The sequence below is a fragment of the Poeciliopsis prolifica genome, unplaced genomic scaffold, assembly GCF_027474105.1.
Source record: "Poeciliopsis prolifica strain line A6 unplaced genomic scaffold, Auburn_PproV2 SCAFFOLD004, whole genome shotgun sequence".
Classification (NCBI taxonomy): Eukaryota; Metazoa; Chordata; class Actinopteri; order Cyprinodontiformes; family Poeciliidae; genus Poeciliopsis; species Poeciliopsis prolifica.
The window spans coordinates 10,597,925-10,621,346 of record NW_026562379.1 but is presented as its reverse complement, the minus strand read 5'-3'; the positions used below and the strand labels follow the sequence as shown (position 1 = coordinate 10,621,346).

General features: G+C 39.2%; 3 protein-coding genes across 4 annotated transcripts; all 3 read right to left on the bottom strand.

Moving 5' to 3' along the window:
- Nucleotides 1–414: 414 nt before the first annotated feature.
- On the bottom strand, nt 415–3,508 carry LOC129359294 (TLC domain-containing protein 3A-like). Of its 2 annotated transcripts, none has more exons than XM_055028834.1 (5): nt 3,385–3,508; nt 2,114–2,197; nt 1,803–2,022; nt 1,393–1,488; nt 415–1,279 (listed from the first exon to the last, which is right to left on the bottom strand). In XM_055028834.1, exons 1-5 carry the CDS (start codon nt 3,501–3,503, stop codon nt 989–991), a joined length of 810 nt encoding a protein of 269 aa, XP_054884809.1. In that variant the 5' UTR covers nt 3,504–3,508; the 3' UTR covers nt 415–988. The 2 variants fall into 2 exon arrangements, with proteins under 2 accessions (XP_054884809.1, XP_054884810.1); XM_055028835.1 differs by having other exon boundaries at nt 3,324–3,490.
- Nucleotides 3,509–8,827: 5,319 nt separating this feature from the next.
- Nucleotides 8,828–12,044, bottom strand: her13 (hairy-related 13). Its single transcript, XM_055027774.1, has 4 exons — nt 11,738–12,044; nt 11,516–11,602; nt 11,340–11,421; nt 8,828–10,321 (listed from the first exon to the last, which is right to left on the bottom strand). Exons 1-4 carry the CDS (start codon nt 12,026–12,028, stop codon nt 9,909–9,911), a joined length of 873 nt encoding a protein of 290 aa, XP_054883749.1. The 5' UTR covers nt 12,029–12,044; the 3' UTR covers nt 8,828–9,908.
- Nucleotides 12,045–15,107: 3,063 nt separating this feature from the next.
- On the bottom strand, nt 15,108–17,394 carry her8.2 (hairy-related 8.2). The gene is made up of 4 exons (XM_055028686.1): nt 17,270–17,394; nt 17,088–17,183; nt 16,915–16,993; nt 15,108–15,787 (listed from the first exon to the last, which is right to left on the bottom strand). Exons 1-4 carry the CDS (start codon nt 17,330–17,332, stop codon nt 15,426–15,428), a joined length of 600 nt encoding a protein of 199 aa, XP_054884661.1. The 5' UTR covers nt 17,333–17,394; the 3' UTR covers nt 15,108–15,425.
- Nucleotides 17,395–23,422: the final 6,028 nt, after the last annotated feature.

Genomic DNA, 23,422 nt, shown 5'->3' with positions numbered 1-23,422 from the left:
TTGAAAACACTTCTTAGGCTGCTACCCCCGTGACCCGACCTCGGATAAGCGGCAGAAGATGGATGGATGAAAACATTTTCAGAAAGCTCAATTTGATGGTAAAAACATGGGGAAAAAAACTGTTTGTGGCCCTCCGTAAATGACTAAAAATCCTACTAAGGCCTCTGAAATAACTTTGAAACAGACAAAAGTAATTAAGAAAATTTACTGAAAATCAACAAATGAAAATGGGTTTTGAATTATGGTTCAACTGAATCACTTAAAAATATATATAAACTTTTCACAGGCAAAAATGGTGGTAGTTGTAGAAAAGACTGAAAAAAATTTAAACATGAGGACATGTGCCCTCTCGTTAGCATTAGCATGTCTTCAAGTTTGTAACCAGTCTACCTGAGAAAAATGACCACTGAGCAGCTTATTGAACACATTTATTTGATCAACATGATCAAATAATCTTGTAATGTATATTGTAATTATGTTACCATAATGTAAATGGTTTTCCATTGCCCTGATGCCGATGACAGATTATGATGGAATATTAGGGCCAGACTAAGAAAAATAAATTATATCGTCATGTTACCAGAATAAAGGTCGTCTATTATGAGAACTTTAACTTTTGAAAGCAGTTAAATGAGAATTTTAAGCATCTTGTGAATTATATTTTGATACTGGTTTTACAGTTAAACAAATAAAATGTTTAGACTGATTAATAATCCGATGCTTATGTGCTTACTACAACTTTATTCAGGTAACGTTACAACTTTATTTTCAGAATATGACTTTATTCTTATGATTTTGACTTTGTTCTTGTTATTTTTAGTTTTTTCTTAAACTGGCCTTAATACTTTGTTGTAAATGAGATTTATTTGTTTCAGTACAAATAAATCTTTAGTAAAACCAGGCACAGAAGCCATGACTTCTGGTCCCCGTGTCTTAAATGAACAGATACTGTTCATTTAACAGTGATATATACAGCAAGACGAGTTCCTCAGTCTTTCTTCGACACATCTTCGTCTACCTGCCGCCTCCTCTGCCTCAGGTAGAGTCGCTGTGCTTTCCTCAGCAGCAGGGTGAACCAGTAGATCTGTGGAGCCAGCAGCACCAGGTTCCCCACATTGCAGTGCAGAGGCAGGTGGAAGGCCACTCGGTGCAGAGGAATGCCGAACTGCCGGCCGTACATCCAGTACATGAAGGGGAAGAGGAGGATGCGACACGTGAAGAAGGTCAGTAGCACAATGAGGCCGTTGATTGCATGCAGCTTGGTGCCTTCGAGGCGCAGCTGTGTGTAAACAAACAGATGAACAGAAACATGCGAGTGAAAAAACTGGGGCAATCTATCAAGATGTGATGCAAAGATTGGGAATGAGATCATGTTTTTCCTTCATTGTTCACCTGAATGAGGATCTTCCCTATGGAGACGAAGGGAGTGCTGAGCTCTGTGATGAGCATGCAGCCAATAAAGAAATCCCCCAAACCTCTCCTGAAAAACTGAAAACAGGCACAATGCAGTCAATAATCAACTTAGCATTTCTTTTCAGTCATAAATATCTGCTCCCTTCATCATTTCACATCAGGATTTAATCTGGCCTATAAAGACTATGTTGCAAAGAATATTTCACCTAAATGAACTGTTTGATGATCTAGAAATATTTCCAAACAGTGAAGATCTGCATCAAAACAATTAGAAGAATCTCACTCAAAGTTATTGATTTTAGATCTGTGACAAATTTTCCAAATGAATGAAAATCTATGACGGCTGAGGTTCGACTGAATGAATACGACTGTTTCCTCACTGATCTCACCAGTGTGATTGGTGTGAAAATAAAAACCAGGGCCATGTGATGGAGAACCAGCATCCAGTCCTTGCGAAGGAAAGCTCTGACCGTCTGCAGCGAGTGTCCACTGGGAGATTCGGACCCAGTTCTACTCCTCTCAGTGTGAAAGTGGCTCAGATACATGGTGTAGATGTCAAACACCATGTAAGGAACTCCAAACAGGACAAAACTGTTCACCAGCCAGTGCCTGTACATTGTGAGACATGAAGCATTTTAACTCGATTGTTTTTCCTATATTGCAATGAAAATGTACCAGCAGCTCATTCAGAGTTCTTCACCTGTCAGTCATCACATCCCTGCAAGATGAAACAACTGTGACTCCAACTGCAGTGGCCAACGACCCATGGACAGCAGAAATCAGTCTGTAGAAACACATCAGACCTTCTCACTGTAAAACTGAATCCTAATGCTGATATTTTAGACTGGAAACTAAAATATTCCTGCATTCTTTTGAAAAACTTAACTGGAACAGCCTCTGCACGTTCAAATCAAGCTTGAAAATTTTATTATTCTTTATAAATGTTGACTTTAAAATCCTTCGAGTCCTGTTGAGGTTTGATTACTGAATAATAATTAGGAGAATCAAAGAAAAGTTGAACAATTTTCCATTTATACTCTAGTTAGTTACTCTAGTTAGTCAAGGAAATGAACAGTATAGAGTACGAACAAATTTGATGCATGTTTTTATTTATTTATTTTTAATGTGAATTTGTTTTCCAAATTCAGTTAGGCCACTTTATTTGTTACACTTTGCTAGCAGCAGGCTGGACACACATTTGTTTTGAAAACTGCCATTTTTGTCCCCCATAGATTTTAGTAAAATACTCTCATGGTTACATTCATGATGTAAATTTCCTGTTGTACCATATCAACTACATTTCAGGTTTGTGATGAGGTGCATTATTCTGCTGGAAGTGGCCATGAGAAGATGGGTACACTTGTATGGAGGACCACATCCTCCATACATCAGATCCACACACCAAGATAAATCCATGCTTTCATGTTATTTACACCTAACCCTTACCATCTTAATATTGCACCTGCTCCAGACTCATCAGGCATCTTGTGCATTGTTGTGGAGAGCCTTTTTACATCTGGTAAGTTCTTCAGCTGCTGTAGCCAGTCGGCTTCAAGGTTTAAATTGCTGTCAGTTCACCCTGAGGTGCTGAAACAGTCTTTCCGTTCTGCTCTGATAGTTGTAGGTTGAAATCCCAGTGAGTCAGCAGTTTCTGAAATACTAACACCAGCATGTCTGAGGAAAAAGTTATTTACATCCACTTTCCTCTTCTTTTTCATTTATTGTTTGAACTTAAAGAAGTTCTCTTTAGTCTCCATGCCACAGCTGTTGGACTGCAGGTATTAGCTGATGTACAAGTGTACCTAATAAAGTGGCCTGACTGTTCCAGCATAACCAGGCTCTTCATTTGAAACACAAGCTAAACTTCAACAGCTCTTCTCTCCCTGTAATATTAGTAATTCAGTCCTCACAGCATTAGCAGCAGCTCCCTGTAACATGAAAGTGTAGCTTGCTCTTCGTGAGGAGGCTGACCTCTCGCTGACAACGGTGACGTCGGCTTCGCCCCACTCCGTCCTGGTGTGTCTTAAGGTCTTCCTGAAGCTGAAGAAAAGCCCTGGAAACACCGCAGCTCCACACATCAAGGCAGCCATCTTGGTATCAGGAGCCTAACCTAACCCTAACTAACCCAACATCTCGGTGCTACGGCGCTAACTATCCGGAGTTGTTGTTCTTGTTGTTTGTATTATTGCTATACTTATTATTCTGCTTTTTTTTTATATAAATAATAATAACTGTTTACATTAAATAAATAAAAATATTAATTATTGTTTGCTTTTTTTTTTAAGTTCTTCTTCTTCTTCTTGATAGTTACTGACGGTTACCAAACAACTAAATGGCGCTTTACCGCCACCAACTGGTGAGAGAAAATGCAAAACTTTTCTAATGTAACTTAGTCTTACATTTGGGTTTTTATGCAAATAAAAAAAATCTTTTTTTTTTTTTAATTTGCAGCAATATTTCTAGGAGGCTCCTTAGGGTTGCATAAATTAATAATTACATGTTTTGTTTTTTTTGTTTTTTTTCCACAATTGTCTCTGAATGTGTTCCACCCTGTTAGGAACAGTTTCATATAGACCACAAATAGTTAAACATGTAAATTCTGATAAATAATGATGTTTTCTTAAAAAGAGTGTGTCCCTTTTACTTATAATATGCTTTATTCTTGAAATTGTAAAACATGTAGCTATGAATCATTTATGTCTGCATTGTAAAAAACTGTGTTTTTTTGTTTTTTTTTTTTTAACCCATTAATACTGACAGCATAGAAAATTAGTGCATTTATTGGTCTTCAGTTCCCAGTACTTAATGTCTCTGTAATAATATTTAATAAAAACATTTTCAAACACGGTGGAATGGAACGTCACGCAGTGGATCATTTTATAACAAGGTGGAAAAATCGATGTGTCTGATTATACAATCAGATGATTTTCATCATTGGTGCAAGATTCCCTCTTTCAAGTCAAAGCATGGGTAGAGTATTTCTCCTCGCTCTCTTTGGCAAAGACAGGTGATGTCCCTGTAGTGGATTTTGCCTTGGCAGGTACTGGTGGATCCTCTTTGCTGCCCTCAGTGGAGTCAATGGGTTACAGAGTGAAATGAAAACAGACAGATGTCTGTTAATACCTCAAACAAATTCCAGTTCATCTGATAAGGACATCTGATAAGGAAGGGTCATCTGATAAGGACTTCAGCTGCTGTAGCCCGTCTGCTTCCAGGTTTAAAGTGCTGTGAGTTCAGAGATGGCACTCAACACACTTTAAGCTGCTGAAACAGTCTTCCCATTCTCCTCTTATAGTTGTGGGGAAAAATCCCAGTGGATCAGCAGTTTATGAATACTGACACCAGTATGTGTGTTGCCCATTTTTTAAAGGTTATTTAGATCCACTTTCTTTTTTTCTTCATGATATGAACTTAAAGAAGGGTGACAGGTGATGTGAACAGACATATGGGTATACACATAGAAGAAAAACCTTTCTATTGTGAAATTGATGTAGCCAAAAATCAAATTTAAACACAAGAATCCACAAAAGAAAACATTCTAGTTGTGATATTTTTGGGACAGGACTGACAAGACATATTATATTTTAATTAGAAGAATTAAAACAAATGGATACATTTTTCAGCTGTGCGTGTTGAAGCCTATAAAACAATGAAAGTGGAAACATTTAAAACAGTATTGATGCAGTTTGTGGAGAATTTCCATGCTATCAAAGAAAATGTGTTTTCGGATGCTTGATTTCTATAAGCATTTTATTGAAATGTGATGTTTAATTAATGACTGATGTAAACTACTCTGAACTGCCTTGTTGGTGCCAAAGGATGCATATATGCTCCGAAGTCTGCACTAAGTTCACCACAAGGTGGCGCATGAGCGCCTCCCATCTCATGCAGTCTGACGACGTTTCTTTGGAAGAATAATTCCTGAGGAAATGTCTGCATTTTTCAAAAATTACTGTATATTCAAACAAGAAAAATGCTGTAATTAATAGCATACCTTGTTACAAATACACTGAACAGCAAAACCTTAAATTAGAAATCCATGCACAGCCTGCCTGCCACTGATAATATCAGCGTATCAGCAATGAAGCATGCTATATTGATGCAAATTTTCATTTTAAGCATAATGTTCTTGTCATAGACCTTGTTGACTCACTTAAAATATGCCTTTGAGAGCTGTAGGATGACGTTTTAAAAATGGTTTGTGTGCTGTTCAGTGAATTGAATATGAGAAATAAGAATTATCCTGGTTTAACTTCATACAGTGAAAAAACAAGATGTATGACTTGTAATTCAATTTAACAGTACTTCATGCAAGAGGACAGGTTTGAACAAGGTAACTCGTGTGAGCATGTCTGGTGCACAGAAGACATTGTCAATAATTTTGTGGAAAATGGAGCAGAGAAGATAACGATAACGTCTTTTTAGAAGCAGTAAGCTGGTGAACGGTCTGCAGATGCAGGTGCTGAGTCCTGAGTGAAGGCCATTGTTCTCTCACAGTCAATGGCGGTTGAGAAGCACCCAAGGATGGCCGGATATCCCCTGGGGATCTGTTTCAGCACCATATGCTGCTCTGCTGCTAAACCCCTCCCTACCACCACTCCAACTGTTGCACTGCGCTGACCTTCAACCTCACACTTCAGATGCTCGCTCACAAACTCACAGCTGATGGGCTGGATTCAGAAGTTCTCCCCACTTCTCTGATTTTCATCGGTCACTTGAAGTGAGCAGATTGTAGCGATGTGCTGGGGTCTGATGGAGCAAAGTTTCCCACAGTCCAGGGCTTCTTGTGCAATTTTTAGATTATTTTTATTATAATGTAATGTAATGTAATAATGAAGTGAAACATTTTGGCATTTTGGTTTTATAAATTTCTTGATTATATGAAGTTGTTACACTTTTGGTGTACTTAAGAAATTATATGTTCCATTTCAGCTGAAAAAAAGAGTTTTGCCAACATTCTTGCACTTTTGAGATTCTGTTGGACTACTTTCACACTCAGGCATAACACTGGGTTTCAAAAACTATTTTTTGGAAGTTTTTGGAAATGTTTTTTCATCTGAATTAGGACCTTTGTGCACCACTGAATTCAAAGATGACATCCATTTTTCTCAATCATGTCAGGTTTTTAATTCTAATTTGATTTAGAGAATTCAAATCTTCTCACTATATTGATTACATTTTTGTGACGTTTTTAGTTCATTTCTGTTAATATTTATCATCCAAAAAATGCTTTAAGAGAAAAACATTGTTTTTTGACAGTTGGAATACAGCTGTTACAAATGTTGATTTCTGTAAATTGATCAATTAAACCCTGATGAGGCTAGATACATGTGAATTGAACATTAAGTCTTCACTGTGTAAACTTCTCCATGTCTGTAGGTCCTGATGGAATCTCTCCTCCTGCTCATCATTCATTGATCCAAGATTCTCAGGAAACTGATCCGTTTCTGAGAAAAAGTTTTGCATTCAGATGCATCCAGAGCTCAGAAGGTTGATCTGATTGAGCAAAACCAATGTGATTTTTGGATTCAGCACATCAAAATGACCCTATAACAATTGAAAAAGCCTGGACAACTTTTTGGTTGTTGACCGGGAATAGAAACTTGCCTATGCTTTTATATTTTTACATGCCTGTTATTTCTGGGATAAAGGTCAAAAGGAAGGTGTGTTTATATAGATATGAGAAAGAAAGAAGGTAAGAAAGAGAACTTGATCCGTTTAAATAAGAACTGTAATGTTTTACTGTCCTTCTCTGACTTTGAAGCTATTCTGTCACACATAACCCACTGACTTTGATCCCAATCATGAGCGTTTCCTTCCACTTTCACACCCGGATCCTCCAGCCTCCACCCATTTCACTGTTAACTAATTATCCTGTTCCCTTCACAAGGCCATCAGATATTAAACAAAATTCTTTATATGCAATTGCTAACTGAATAATGATCACAAGTACATTGTGAAAAAGATGGTTCCTAAGGGTTTTTAAGAGGTGAAGCCTGGCTGGCTATTTAGTAAACTACCTAACCTGGAGTCAGGAGAAAGGGGCCGCAGTGCTGTGAGGACCACCACTGGTCCAGACAGGATGTAACAGGAATTTGTTAACGTTCATTGTAGCAGGGGTGAGACTAAAAACACTTGTGAGGAGGTGCGACTATTTCAGCATGCATCATGCTGGGGAGCGCACTTTGAACAACTTAAAGTGTTTTGATGTGTTAAAAAGCCAAAAAAGAGAAGTTTAAATCCTGAACTGTTTTTCAGATTAAACTTGGGGTTAGCAACTAAAATCCTCAAGAAATGCAACTTTCGGATGCATCCCTGTTCCAATAACTTACCTCTTTAGAGTGTTCACAGATTTTGCAGATGGCAGATTATTAAACCATTCATTTGATTGAGGTGTGGAGGAGGAGGGATGCATCCAAACGCTGCAGGAACTCAAGGACTGAACTTGCTGACCCCTAGTCGAAACACTTGAGTTTACTCTACCTTGCAAAATGAACCTCACCAAACCCACTGAACTTTATCCTATTTTATTGCTCTGCAACCACAAATTTCAATGTATTGTAATGAGATTTTGTGCGGCCAACACAAAGTGATGCAAAACTGTAAAAAGAAAGGAAAGGTATTCATGATTTTTGAGTAATAATAATCTAATAGGTATAATGTGCATATACATTTACTGTAGTGTTGGTAAATAACACCCAGTACAACCAGTTACCTTTAATAGTCAGTTAAGCGTCCAGCTCTGTAAGATTTTATCTAAATGTAAATCCGGCTGTTGTGTGAAAGTCTTAGCAATTTGTCAGAGAACATAAAAAAAAAAACCCAGCATTGTAAAGACCGAGGGACACAGCAGGTAGATCACTGAGAACATTGTGCTTTAAAATTCAAAGCAGGGTTTTTCTATACAATATTCCAATTAAGTTTTGTTCAATTGATCATCTGAAATTTGGAAGATAAAACTAGAAGTCATTGCAAGTCACCTAACCTGACAGAGCAATGTTAAGAGAAGCAGCTAGGAGATCAATGTTGTCCCTTGAGGAGCTGCACATAATTACAGCTCAGGTGGAGCAAGGTTGACCAGATTGTCATTTTTGCTAGAAAAGCAAAAGTGACAGAAAGTCCGCTTTGATGCCACAAGCCATGCAGAGGAAGAAAACCCCAGTGAGACAGGACAAAAATGTAACTTTTTGGCCCATATTGATGATGCTATACATGGGAGAAAACCAATTTCAGCTCAAGATAAATAAACAGTTTTACAAGTGGAACAAGGTGTGAGAAGCCTCATGATGTGGGGCTGCTTTTGTTCAGCTTGACACTGAAACAGAGTTTCACCTTTCAATAGGACAACCTGAACATACTGACTGACTGTGCATGGAGAGGTTTAAAGCAAAAATTGCAACAAAAAAAAAAAAAACATGTTTCAGATTTTTATTTTGAAACGTTTTAAGACCTATCCTTCAAGCTAATTTTCCCAACAGTGAACTAGTTTGTGTTGACTTAATCCAAATAAAACACACCAAATTCTGTCTTTCTTATGTGACAAAATCTGAAAAGTTCTTAGAATTGCCACACATATTTTGTGCATTGGTTCAGTTTCACACTACATCAGCCAAAAGTATTTCAGCTACATTATTTTATTCAGCAAATTCAGACATTTAATTAAACATTGTTACAACGTAAAGAGGCTATGTGTCTCATAAGCTACAGCAATACACGAAATACCATTATTTATATTAATCAGAGGCATTGCCAAACCTCTCAGGTGCTAAAAAGAGCTTTTCTCCTCATCCAAACTCCATGTACACAGTTACACACAGAATAAGTGTGACCGCCTTCAACTGGTCCTTTTCTGTCCTTTGTTGGGTTCTAAGTGTTGAGAGGGGACGTTCTTTTATCCTCCAGGTGTGAAGAGAAGTCTTAAGAGAGTACTCAAAGCCAGGGTGTCAGGATTGAGGAAGGAAGGGGGAGAGTCCTTTCAGGAGGTCCCAAGCTGCAGTGGCCCACAAGAATTGGGGCCCTGCTGATAAGAAAAAGGAAAAACTCCACCCTTTAGTGCACTTATTAGGTTCTTTGTTTTTTTTTTTTTGTGATTTCCAAAAGAACTATACGTGTGTTTATGGGTCAAATGTTGCTCCCTCTGCTTAACCTTGTAATTTATTTAGTAAACTTCTACACTTCCCAGAATGCAGAAGAATGGATGTACAGTAGCTGCACCTCAATAAGAGCGAATAGATCCAGGTCCACAGAAGCCAGGTTTGGTCCCGTTAATAGAAATGGAAATCAGAGCGGGGCGATCATCTTAAGACTTTCAGTGCATGTCAGTTGGCAGTTCTTGAATTGGTTAAATAAGTCCAGAAAGGCTTCAGCAGCAAATGGTGCTCATGTGTTGTAGGGTGGAGTTTTCTCTTTCTGAAGGAGGCGCAGTGGCGCTTCACATTAATAAAATCCCACAATTCCTGTTTCCAGCAGATCCCAGCTGCAGCTACAGACCTTTCCTACCAAGGCCTCCACATACTCTGAGGGTATGTAACAGTGGGCATGCTCAGGGCCTCCCCTCTCTCCGCTCCCTCCGTCGAGCTCTGGTTGTGCTCGCTGTCCGTCTCGTCCAGGTCCGAGCTCAATTCATCGTTGGACGAGTTGGAAAGGGCCGGGGTCGGGCAGGGCCCCTCAGCGGCGCCGAGCCAAGTGCTGCCGTTTGTCCCTGGAGTGTCCGTAATCAGGTCCATCAGGACGTCCTGGAGGTGGTCCTCGTTCAGTGGCATGCACTCCAGCAGGTGGTTGAGGAGCTCGGCCGCCACCGTGGCGTCTATGCCCGGACAGTTGGACACAAACATGTGGACCTCGTGCATGCACTGGATGTAGCCGGCTGCAAACCTCTCGCTGGCTTCCCGGCTGAGTGCGTCGGCTTCTGAGGGAGGAGAGGCAAAGGAAATTTCATTACAGAACTGCTGCAGCCCGGCTCTGCATGCAATAAACTGATCAATTAGAAAAAACACAAACTAGTTTCTATTACATCATTGCTGTTGTCTAAAGTGTTTTTAATGAAATGCCAAACAAAGTACCAGGATGAACAGAATACCACTGCTGTCCCTCCTTTAGATGGTGCTACGCACTGCAGGCCAGCAGGTTGACAATAGACTGCCTAACAGTAAGATTTGGCTAGTTAAAGATGGATCCAATCACATAAAAATCTAATAGTAATGTGGGAAAATAATAAAAAGTGTGACTCTTCCAAAAAGCAAACCAGTCAAAAGGGATAACATAAAGTGCAAAGACAATTTAAAAACTCACAGAGTTTATTCCATGTTTGTTTTTATGTCTTTGAATCAAAAATGAAACAACAATAAATAAAATGTCATCGTAACTATTTGACAAATGAACTGGTCAGGGTTTCTGATCTACAGTTTTATCTTAGGTTTGATTAAAACATGTCAGTGCAGCAAGTTGCTGAAAAAACATAGTAAAGGAGTTTGCAATCCTCCAGAAATGTTCTATGCTTATGATTTTGCTTAGTAAGAAAAAAAGGTTTTTCCCCAGGGTAATCTCTATTTAAAGCAGTTAAATAATGTTTATCATTGCCTTTTACTCTTTTAAACAGATATAGAAACTATAAAAGACTCTCATGTCTGAACTGAACTAAAGAGCTCAGATATCAACGATCTAGCTGATGTTTCTTTGATACTATTTATGATAAAATATCTCCCAATAAGTCTATTATCATGTCAACTCAAATGATTAACATGGGCCGATAATCAAGAAATTTTCAGTGGTATGTGAATACAAAAATGATCAATACATTCTATCACAACTGATATGACTCAGTTTCTTCAGAAAAAAAATCTGTCTATTCAGCATCACAGCAGTATAAAAACAGTGTCATTCTATAACTCTCATCCTGCTAAAAGGTGAATAATTTTGGTTCTGACCTAGAGACCTGTTCTTGAGAACATCCTCCACCTTCTTCACTGTCATCTCCAGAACCTCTGCGTTCTCCATTTTGGAATGGAGCTATGGAAATGGGAAGTAAAAGTCAGATCATCTCCACGAAATAAACTGGCCTGCAGTAAGATACTGCGGTCCAACGTGTGCGCCGCATACTCACGTCTGTATCCGCCAGCAGAGTCCGCAGCTCCTGCAGACTTTCGTTGATGCGAGCTCGTCTCTTCTTCTCCACCAAAGGTTTCCTGATCTAAAGGATACCAGAAAGAAAAACGAGCATTTACATTTATTTAGAATATAAACGCAATCAACTTAAAAATCTAGTAAAACATCCCCTTGTCTCTGCACGCAGCGTGACAAGTGCGCCACACCATCATTGCCGCACCTTTCTGTCCGCTTTCTGAATCCCGTAGCAGGACTCGTCCTCCTCCATGCAAAGTCCGGCGGTACCGGGCCGGGCAGCGGGGGCCATGTTGGTCGGAACGCCGCGTCTGTGGCTTCTTCCACTTCTGTGTCGTCCGTGAAAGGGGGGCAGCTGGCGAACAGAACCGGTTGCAGGCAGACGCAGGAGGGGAGAAAAGCAGGCGAGGCGCCCTGTGTTTATTGTACCACCCCTGTGTGTCGTGTTGCTGGCGCTGACTGGCTGTTGTTGGTATTTATAGGGGCTTATTAACATGTGAATAGAGGCTGGAGCTGCAGGCGCTGGGGGCCAACAGAGCGCACACGGCCGCAGCCAATGAGCGATCAGCTCCTTTGTCCGTGGTCAACCCCGGTGAGAGCCCCGAGAAGATGGACCGGCTTTAATCACACAATATGTTGGGTTAGGGGAACGGCCGCGCAGTTATTCCCCCATAATGAGCAGCTGCCACTTTAAATCCACTGCATAAGATAAAGAATGCACTGAGTCAATTACTGTTTGTAGAGGTGCGTGACAACAAGTTACATTTACTCAGTGATATTTATTTGAGTAACTTTTAGAAAATCTTAGAAGCATTTTACTACACCTTACTTTTTTTACTTGACTAATATCTCTTTTCCTAAATGATTTATTTATATTTTAATTTGTGCTTTTATATGGACCAACTTGTGTCTTAACAGCTGTTGATGGTGAAGCATCGCTTACTAAAGTCAAATTTCGACATAGCCTACTAAGAGTAACTGCAATGTAGTGGAATCAGATTTGGAATCAGATTTGTTGATCTAAAATTATTTTTTACCTGCTGACTGGCTTTGATTAAGCAACGTGAACACTATTGTGACTGGAAGTAGCTAAATACCCTAATATTAGTATTTCATGTTTCTAGTTTTGAAACAAATTTTGCTTCTCTTACTTGAGTACAGTTTGTGGTTAGTCTAACCACCTCTGTTAGTATATTCTGGATGTTCAATAGTTTTTAACTCCACTGGACTAACTGTGTTCAACGTTTTTTCCATTTTCCCCATCACATTTCAATGTATTTAATTGGGATTTAATGTAAAAGTCCAGCAGAAATTAGTGGTATTGTGGACAGATTTATGCCAAGATTGAATCACACACAGGTTGATTCAGTTTTATTATTATGGGATTCTGTATCCAATAGTGACCGAGATGCACACTGTCCTTCAGACAGTGAAGCACAGTGTGAAACTTTATTTCTTTTAAAGTTTCAATATCTGTATTAGTGTGCATCATTTTCGCTGCCCTCCCGCCTCAGTTTGCGCTGGGCGTTGTTGCCTGAGCCTCAGCAGATCCACCCCGCTGTTTGGCGGATGTAACTCGATGCCTTCAGTTGGCAGCTGCTGCCGGCGGCCCCTCGGCCAGAACTGAATCAGCCGGGGGAATTAAGGGCCCTTCTCCAAAAAAGAAAGCGACAGGTGTTGGCCTGCGCCTCGTTTGTTCTCTCTGTTGTTTGGTGTCTTCGTGTTCGAGCGCAGCGGCTTTCTCACGTAGTCCCCCCCCCCGGCCCCCCGCCGCGTGAGAGATGATTTTTATTGATAACCTGCTCCACTGACCGCGACTCAGTGTCTCTAAGTGCAGTGACAAATATGAAGACGTCCTGTTCAAATTAAGCACCCTGCAGATTATTTATAGCATGTTATTGTTTTCTCTCTTTTTTATTTTTTTTGGGTTAAATGTGTGCGGTACTGCGTCTGGATAGTCCTTACGCACAGTGTCTATTTGTTTCTGTCCAACGAGGCCCCTCAGGCCTCTGCCCTCCTTATTATACATGTTCTGTACACACCATTATCATGCTAATCGTCCCCATAATGGAGGAGAGCCGTCTGTTTGGAAAAAAAGAAGACAGCAAGCAACTGTGAAGCCATGCAGGTAAATGAATTAATTCGTTTTCCAGGTGCGTTTTTTTTTTATTATTATTTTTATTTTATTTATCTATATTTACCAGCACAGTATTTGTCCAGTTTGCGCGCAAAACGTCTGGAAACAACCGACCGAAGCGCTGCAGACTTTTGAAGTGGAGCTCTGTGTTTTGGCACCTCGCCACCTCCACATTACTGTTCCCGGGCTGTAATGGTGCGCGCAGAGGGGAGAGAGAGAGAGCAGCTGTCTCGGCTTGCTTTTGTTGTGGAGCTGCGCTGAGGGACCAGACGCCCCCCTTCCCTTCCCTTCCCCTCTCCGCCTTTCTCCCTCTTATTTTGGACCATCCACCTGACTGCATGCGCTGGGAAATCATAACAACAACAAGAGAATAATAATCTAAGAACTCATGGGGTACAAATGGAGATGCTTTCACATCACAACTGATGTGAAAGAAATCCTTGCAGAAAACAGTCAATCGTAAATCCTCTGATAACTTTGTTCTAAAGTGCAAATAAAATCCGATTACGACTCATTAACCAACCCTTTAGTAAAGATATGCTCTTGGCTATAAAGCTATAAATTTACTGTAGACAGCAGAAGTGTCATGCTTTAATTAAAAATATTATTCATAGCAGATGAACAGAAAGAAATGACTTTATGAAACAGGGAAACATCAACAATCCACAAAATATTTCAAGCAGGAACTGAGAGAGTCATTATTGATCTGATTGTTTACACTGTATTAAATGCAACGCATCTTATTTTTTAAAAATAAACAAGTAAAGGGTATTTTGCTAACCGAGGACAAATATTTACCAGAACCAGGTTCAGTTTTGGATTTAACACAACAAATCAGGTTAAGTATTCAATCGAAAAGATGATTTTTAGTAACTAAGGTTTACATTAAGACAAGAAGGTTGAAAAATAACATTAAAGGGAGCCTGTTTATATGGACTTTATCACCAATATTTTGGTCAATGGTAAACATTTCACTCACCTGTGAAATGCAAAAGTTTAAATTTAGATTTAGTGAACAACCTCTTAAATGCTTTAGTGAACTGGAAGCATTAGTACAACCCTCTGACATTAACATTATCATACATCATTTTAACACCATGTCTTATTACATTCTGCATTGACAAAAAAGGGATGCAGGAAAAGTACATTTTTGTCTTCCAAGGAACAGTGTGTCCATTTATACCCTGTAAGGACACATGTTGGGTCTCAGAGTAACTAAAAGTGACTGCACTTTAAAATAAAATGCATTTTTAGTATAGATTTAAAATAATGTATCAATAAAAATCAGCAAAGACGACGTTCTGCGATACATCCAATGTCCTTTTGCAAAGTCTTATTGTCGACACACAAGAACAATTGCAGATAAATAAAACAGTCGATTAAGCTTTTAATGAGTAAGTAAAAGACTTTATTATTATTATTAATATTAATGATTAGGTTAAATAGTAAAGAAATGCAGACAGAAATCTATGCAACATCGAACAACAGGTCAAAGAAGCAAAATTATGCCATATATTAAGAAATAAATAGATGTTAATACAATAAATTAAGGAAAGATTAATAAGAGCCTTCTATAATGCAGGCTACAAGAAATCCACTTCTTTAGGGAAGTACTGAGAAAAGGTCTGAATCATCATAGCACACCTAAAAGCACTGGAACAAAACCGCCCCACTTTTTTATCTTCTGAATATCTATAAGATACATAACAGAGGATGGTCTAACAAAACGGACAACTAAGATCGTCAATCCACCAGTTCACCACGGCCTCCACATCTCCAGCATCCCCAGGTGTGAACTGTGGAGTCCTGGCCTCTCCTGAAGCTCAGCAACCTGACCGGGTGGACCTTCTTTCTGACGCTGCCACCCAGCCAGGGCGTCCCTGCGAAGGGGTGATGCAGGGAAACCTTGGCTGGTCAATAGAGACACGTCCTGCCTCTGTGTGGGGCGGCTTGGCTCTCTGTTGGGTCTGGGAAGGGACTTGAGAAGGTGGTTGAGGAGCCGGGAGCCGAGGGTTTTGTCCATCCAGTCGCAGGTGAGGAGCATGTTGTGGACTTCATGCATGCACTGGATGTAGCCTGTGCTGTATCTCTGCTGGGCCTCCAGGCCCGACGCTGAGTCTGCATGAGAAAGAGACAGAAAAAACATTGCTGCAATGAGCATTCAGTGTCACATTTATATAAAACCCCAATATGCTTGACTAAATAAAAAAAAGTATATCTAAAAAAATATTTGTCACATTATCTACACAAATATATTCCTCAATATCCTGTTGTATCGAATCCTGCCCTCTGGTGGAAGATCCATTTATTACACCTCACAAGTAGTAAAATGAACTGCAGGTGTGTGTTGTTATAAGTTGGGAACCTCAAGCAATGTATAAATATTTACACCAAGATAAAGAAATGGTTGGTTACAATAATGGCTGCTGACAGAGGATCTGATTGGCTCAGTGATGAATATTTGTATGTTACGGCTATGATAACTATATATTGCAGGGGTGGGCAATCCTGATCCTGAGGGCCGGTGTCCTGCAACTCTTGGATGTCTCCCTGGTCCAACACAGCTGAATCATCTCCGCAGTGCAGTCAAGTTCCGCTAATGACCTCATTATTTGACTCAGGTGTGTTGAATTAGAGATGCATCTAAAAGCTGCAGGAGACCAGACCTCGAGGCCTGGAGTTGCCCACCCCTGATATATTGCATATGATGATTTATTTTTGTGCACTGGTTTTGATGTAAAATACTATGTTGATAAGACAGAAACAGTTATGAAGCAGTACATGGCAGCAAACACATAATTTATGAAGAAATTAAATCAAAAGGTGAGAGTGAAAAAGTTTGTCTTCATTCCACTCTTTTTCAAGAATGTTTTTTTTTCTTCCTGTATTTTACACTATATTTATTCTATTTTATTCCTCCCAAATGTAAAACAATACATAATATCGTGCTGTATTTGATTTCCTACTGGCTTGAAATAAACAATAAACTAAGAAAAAGAACATTGTATACTTGGGGCTTAAAGGGCTATTAGTAAAGTGCCTATGCTGCCCCCTGCTGCCTAATAGTAGTGTGGCTGTAGCTCAGATTGTTTTCGTTGGACATTTTTCTAAGTTATTACAAGCGAACATAGTGAAACCTTTTTACAGAAAATATAGTAAAATATAATGTTTTTGTTGTTCTTTTTAACAATAAAAACAATAAACGTGAAACCACACGTGTCAAAACCAAGGCAAAACTTCCTCACCATTGAGTGCATTATTCTGGATGTTCTGTAAATGTTTCACCGTCATCTCCAGGATGTCTGCCTTTTCCAGTTTGGATTGCTGTGGAGAAGAAAGAGGCGCTAAAATAAAAATAGAAAAACCCGTTGCTTAGATTTCTTTAAAGAGCAGATGGGAGACACGTGTTTGCGCTCACATCCAGCCTAAAGGCTCCGATCACAGTTTCTTTCAGCTGATCCAGGCAGTTGTTTATCCTCTCCCGTCGTTTCCTCTCAATGAGCGGCTTCCTCAGCTGCAACGACAACATCTTATGAAGTCAAACAGCACAGCAATGAATTAAAAACAAAAAACACGATACCACGTTAAACGTAGGAATACCTTTCTCTCCTCCTTGGCTCTGGGGGGTCTCTCAGCGTTGTGCGCCGCAGAAGATGCAGTCATGTCTAACCCGGTGTGCTTCCGTCCCTTCTGAGTCTCAGCGCGTCTCTAGGGTCCTCGGCGCGCCGCGACCCTCTTATTTATAGGCCGCGATTTGCATGTGAATAACCCAACTCTTTGCCTGCAGGATTTTCCCACACACGGGGTCCCCATCAGTCAAGTCTGACAGGTCATTGGCTTCATTCAGTGACCGGCAGAGCCCAGGGGAAAGAAAAAAAAAAGTCTCAGCGGCGACAGATGTCCAGCCTGAAACCAAGCACGACCTTCCCCCCACCACAACAGCAGAAAAAACCCTGAGTTTCCCTTTTTCTCCCTGTGTTGAACAAGAAGGTGCAATTACCTTGTTTTACCCTGGGGAGCCCGGGGCCCATTCTCACAGCGAGAGCAACATTAAACTGCTCTGTCTGAGGAAGGGCCAAAACCTACTTCCTAAAGACTCACTGCCACACAGGAGACAGGCAGATCACTTAAAAACAGAGTGAAATAGTGAGGTACAGCCTCAAACTCCAATTTTACTGTGTTTTAGTTTACAGTGATGAGCACATTTTTTATTTAGTCCCTTTTGATTTGTTGTTCCAAAATCCAGTGAAACCAATTTATCAGAGACCATCATCAGGTCTGTTGAGTTTAATCTCAGTCTAAATTCAGTTTATTTATCTTTACTCATGATAGATGTAAAGATGAACATTAAAATACTGGAAGAAATTCTGCTGGAGTCTGGAGACATTGATGAAGGGTAACTTTTGAAGTAACTTTTGAGTAGGACAACTACTTGAACCATCAATCAAGACTTGCTTATGTGTTAAAATGCCCTAAATATCAGAATTTCTGGCATTCTTGAGAATCAGTAAGAAGTCTTCGTCCAAGCTGATTGAGTTTGAGTGCAAAGAAAAATAGACAAATACTTTCATAGAAACTTAAAGTAAGAACTCATGGGAGTGAAAACAAACATCTTGTACTTTTTAGATTTTTATTTGTACAGAAAAATTTGAAACAACAATTTTCTTTACAGTTATGTCAACTTTGTGTTGGTCTATAATTCCACATAAATACGCTGATGATAATTGATGCAGTGTGTCACAATCTCTTTGAAATCCACCTTGATCTTCAGCTGGAAGAATCAGGGACGTCTTCACTTCTTGCTTTGATCATATTCTGAGTTTTAAAACATTTCCGGGTCACATTTGCCGCTAGCAGATGTCAGACCGACCAGATGTCCTCTCCCCTCGTCTCACTCACCCCCTCACCCCACCTCAAAGCTGGGGCCCCCTGTATCAGAGCCACGCGACTGCCAGCCGAACGCCGGGTCGTGGGAAACCGAGCTGGACAAAAGCGTGCATTCATCTGAACCTAATCAGCATGAAGAAAGTAATAACCTTCAGAGTGGGTGGACAGTCCAGCAGGAGGAGGAGGCTGAAGATCAGACCGCAAATCCATCATCATTCATACATTTATCGGACCATAATTTAAATAAAAAGCATAATTTTGAGCATAGTCTTTGAAATGACCCTCTTCCATAACAAATGATCAGAGTCTTATGTCAATAACTGCTGACAATTAGCTACCAAAGTTGTGGATATGTTACAAAGCTCCCCATTATGGTATCATTAGGTGACTTTGAACTCAGCCAAGCACTAAACAGATGCATGAATGTGGCAAAACTTTCTTCAGCTGAACAGAAACAAAACTAAAGGAGGAGCAACCAAAGTCCAGCACATGAGTAAGTTATTACAGCTAGTAACAGCTAATGAGGCCCAAATGGATGTAAAACTCAGACCTGAATTTTCAAAGACACATGAAATTAATTGCAAAGTTGGACTTCTATCTCCTGAAGAACATTAGGATTAAAGGATAAATATTCCAGCAAAATTTAGAGAAACTTATCCATGTGTTTGTATTTAGTTGGATTGATTTCTGCAACAGCGTCTTCACACGGGTCGCCTTAAAAAGTCAGACAATTGCAGTTGATGCTGCCTCTTCTGTCTGCATGCCAATTTGTTGCCTTGGTGTTCGCCCCGTCCCATCATCCAGTCCACCGACATCAAAATTGGATTTTTCTTTGGAGTTTGGAGTTTGAATTTTTTTACTTTTATAAAAAAGTCTGGCACACAACTTAATCACAACTTCACATGACACCTGTTCGCTTAGGCCCCTCCCACATGCAGTGAGATGATGAGACCAATGACCAATGATTCCTGTTTGGACTGAAAGCTGGCCCCCAGGAGGCTTTTCAGGGTGGAGTGTGGACAGATGGATTGCCTTCTTCTTGAATTTGGTTCCCTTTCACAGCCAACCCATGGAAGAAGATGCCAAAAAGTGCAACACAAGGTGATAACAACCAACCAAGTCTGGCTTATTGAGGCAGAATTCACATAAACATTAATTCAACAAACTTTACAGAAAGATCAGAATACAAAATCAAAGACAAGAAAGATCAGGAGAAAATTAATTATTTTGAAGTTGGAACATAAGATACTGTTAGACCATCAATGTTTATGATCTGTAGCTACAACAATAAAAGCGAATATCAGTCAGGAGAATTATCATTAAGAAAATCAAAAACTACTCTGCCATCTTTTTCAGGGAACAAAGTTTTTCTCAGTCTCATGTTTTTATTAGGGATGCACTGATTTATCGGCAATCTGATTTATCAGAGCCGATTTCCCTAATCTTGGGAAATTGGTAATCGACTGATTTTTACATGTGAAGCCAATCTTAACTACCAATTTTATGTACCTCAGGAAAGATTTTTAAATCAACTGTTATCTTCTTCTATTCTGCTGTGAGAAAGCTTTGACCACCAGACCGGCCCACCAAATCAGGTCTATATGTTTGCTGTTAACAATAGTCATCTCACTGTAGGTAACTCATCAACTTTCTTTTAGCAACATTTTAGATTAAAAAAGAATTGGTATTGGCCAAAATCGAAATTGTCAGGTCAGGATTTTTAATAGCTCATTAATCTGTGATTAGTCAGAAAACTGCAATCAGTGCACCCCTAGTTTTTATTCTTTGTCTTTTTGTCTTCTTTCTTTTCCAAGTGAAATATCTTTCCATCAGACTGGTTGATCCATTTCAGATTGAAATCTTCAAGGCCATAGCTCTTCAGTTTGAGATCCAGCTGGAAGAAATAGGAGGACAGGATTTAAAATCTCCTCAACACCCAAACGTCCAAGAGAACAGCCATCTGTTCATCTCAAACGTGACATTTATTTTAAAAATAGGATGTCAGTTGCACATATTACATAAAATAAAAGACATGAAAGTTTTGCACTGCCCATAAGTTATTCATTACATAACAAAACATGACCTCTGGAAACCAGAAATGCCTCTTAAATACTTGCTGCAAGACGGCATCCTGCGCTTCTTCCAGGTCCAACGAGGAATCTAACGTAATTTTTACCACACTCATCTTCCGAGGAGTTCCTAAAGGATTAATAAAAAAATAATCATGATGATGTCCATAAAGAAATTTACAGGTGAGAAAAAATTTTGAGTTTTTTTTGTAATTAATTAGGTTGGATGAGAATTAATTTATCCTAAAAAAAAAATTTCCAATTTCGAACAAAGCTGGAGACCGATGGTGAGGTGAAAGTTATTTTATAAAGTAGGCATAAATCTACAACATGGCACAAAATGAAACAGATCATGAAACAGGAGGCAAAGTAAGAATCTTTTTATCGAACATACCTCCTGGTATGTTTGACTCACCACTACAGATGAAGGGATATGTCTTGGAGCAGAGTCTTATATTCCACCTCCTGTTTGTTGTAGTAACACAGGAGCTTTGAACATTTATTGATTGATCACTATTGAAGTTACGGAACGAAGTCATCTTCAAGCGCTGACCGTCTGACCACCTCCATGACTCTCTGTACAAGCCAATCCATGAATACTCAGTCACAAGTGCATTGATTTTGGTGTTTTCGGATGTGTTCCTCACACTGGCCAGATCTATGTACTTTTTCCTGCAGTAAAGTTGAGCTTCTTCCCAAGACATCTTTGTCGTCACAACGATGTAATTTGAACCTGAACCTTTAAAAAACAAACAAAAGATATTTTCTGAAGCTAATATGATTGTAATATGATTTTGACTGAAACTTTTAATTTGGATGTAAAAAAGCTCTTTGCAATATTAGTATCATTTAAATATTAATGCTATTTTGTTTAATCTATGTAAACCTAATTTGTGGTGAGAGTTGAAAACAACACTGAAACAGAGCCGTTATTGTTCTCTTACTGTTGTAGCAGACAAACGGTCTTTTAGCAGTGCACAGGTAGTCAGACCATGCAGCTCCTGGTTGTATGTCAGCACACAGAAAATGATCTTCAGGACTGTTTGGTTCCCCTGAGTTCCACAGTCTTAAATCAGCCTGTCCTTTTTTATAAAATCCATCTTTTTCCAGAGACCACTTCCAATTATTAACGTCACCATACAACCCAATCCAGAATTCATCAGTTTGGTCTCTGAGTAGGTCCTTCACCTGGGCCATAACTTCGGTGCTGTTGATGGTGACCAGGTCTGTGTATTTTTCCCTACAGTACCTCTGGGCTTCAGTCCAGCTCTTTCTTTCATTTACAACACGATACACTTGTGAAAAACATAGAGGGAGGACGCACAACCCTGAGACAACAAAAACAAGTTTCAACAAATGATAACACTCAAAATAGAAGATTAGGCTTTAAACTTTCCTTATAGGCAGCCTTGGGTTATTCTGTGCTGTCACTGTTGTGCTGATATAGGCTTAGGCTGATGGAAGACCAACTTACAAGTTTTTTCTCACTATCTTCTTCTACTCCTCTCCAATTTGTTTTATTTGTTGTTATTTCAACTGTAACATTTTACTTTCTCTCAGAAGCTACACCTGGTTTAGCCTTCTCAAATTTCTAAATGTTGAAACCAGTGGTGAACAAAAAGGCAAAAAAGAAGACATTTAGGGGTAAATAACTCTTCACAGACCAAGGAATGTACTTTTCTTTTATTGATTATTGGAAACTCATGAATCTCCTCTTGCTATCTAGAGCTTGCTAGTGCTTTTTTCCACAGCCTTTAGAGCACAATTATGGGAGACAGTCAGTGTTTCTTTTTACTTTTCTTTTTTTCTTGTTTAGATTTCCATATTCCACATTAGAATATGGAAATTAGATCCTTATATAGAACAGATCTCATAGCGGACCGTAGTATCGCTTCGTGTGCAAATGAGATGTTGGCAGAAACCATAAATTTTACTGAAACATCTTTTAATAGTTAATTGGAAAATTATGTGGATTTGCATTTCTTTGCACATTTGACTGTATTTACTCATTCACGTCATATTAGTCACAAATATTTCACAAATAGTATTTTATTTTACTTAAATGAAGAAGTAAAAAGCTTCCTGTGGTAAAAGTGAAGTGTAGGCGTTGAAATGCAATGTCCTGCACTTATCACTTTTATCACTTCTAGATATATGTCTTCCGCAGCACATCTGAGTCCCATAATCAGAGTGCAGATTGCTCTGGAGAACTTGGCTGCATACTGAGGAGATAATTCAGCCATTTGATTCAGGTGTGCTGGACCAGGGACACATCTAAAAGAAGCAGGACACCTGCCCTCGAGGCGTGAAGTTAAAGACCTCTGCTAAATACTCAGAACGCAAAAATAATGAAGTCCTGAAAAATAAAAAACAAATTTCTGTATATCACCTTATGAAGTGGAATTGTTAATCAGTTGTGTCTAAGAGTGAAACTATTAGAAACAAGATGTGCTATCCAACTAATTTATTTAAATAGAAAGCAGTAAAACATTTTAAATATGACATATGGAAATTTAATGTTTATCTAAGAATAAGAATGCAAACAAAATCCACAGAGCTGTTACACTTACCGAGGAAGAGTATGTATCTAAAAGCGTTTTCATCCATGATGCATAGAGAAGTTAACTGTGAGGACCTGAGAATAAAATGAAGAATGGAGAAAACACTAAAAACCTAAAAATAAAAGTTTTATGCTTTTTCACCTTTGAAAGAAAATGTGGAACGATTATTCTTATCTTCTACTGTAACTGTAGGAAAAATGAAAACTGATTTCTTTCTATTAATGTAGAACTTTTTA

What these genes read in the sequence shown, in the direction of transcription:
- her8.2 (XM_055028686.1), bottom strand. Translation starts at nt 17,332, where the DNA reads ATGACTGCATCTTCTGCGGCGCACAACGCTGAGAGACCCCCCAGAGCC. An exon ending in TCGGAGCCTTTAGGCTGGAT is followed by an intron (nt 16,994 to 17,087) that starts GTGAGCGCAAAC and finishes TCTTCTCCACAG; the next exon opens with CAATCCAAACTGGAAAAGGC. An exon ending in CCAGAATAATGCACTCAATG is followed by an intron (nt 15,788 to 16,914) that starts GTGAGGAAGTTT and finishes TTTCTCATGCAG; the next exon opens with ACTCAGCGTCGGGCCTGGAG.
- LOC129359294 (XM_055028834.1), bottom strand. Translation starts at nt 3,503, where the DNA reads ATGGCTGCCTTGATGTGTGGAGCTGCGGTGTTTCCAGGGCTTTTCTTC. An exon ending in GTCACCGTTGTCAGCGAGAG is followed by an intron (nt 2,198 to 3,384) that starts GTCAGCCTCCTC and finishes GTGTTTCTACAG; the next exon opens with ACTGATTTCTGCTGTCCATG. An exon ending in TTTTCACACCAATCACACTG is followed by an intron (nt 1,489 to 1,802) that starts GTGAGATCAGTG and finishes GCCTGTTTTCAG; the next exon opens with TTTTTCAGGAGAGGTTTGGG.
- her13 (XM_055027774.1), bottom strand. Translation starts at nt 12,028, where the DNA reads ATGTTAATAAGCCCCTATAAATACCAACAACAGCCAGTCAGCGCCAGC. An exon ending in TTCAGAAAGCGGACAGAAAG is followed by an intron (nt 11,603 to 11,737) that starts GTGCGGCAATGA and finishes GGTATCCTTTAG; the next exon opens with ATCAGGAAACCTTTGGTGGA. An exon ending in CTCTGCTGGCGGATACAGAC is followed by an intron (nt 11,422 to 11,515) that starts GTGAGTATGCGG and finishes CCATTTCCATAG; the next exon opens with CTCCATTCCAAAATGGAGAA.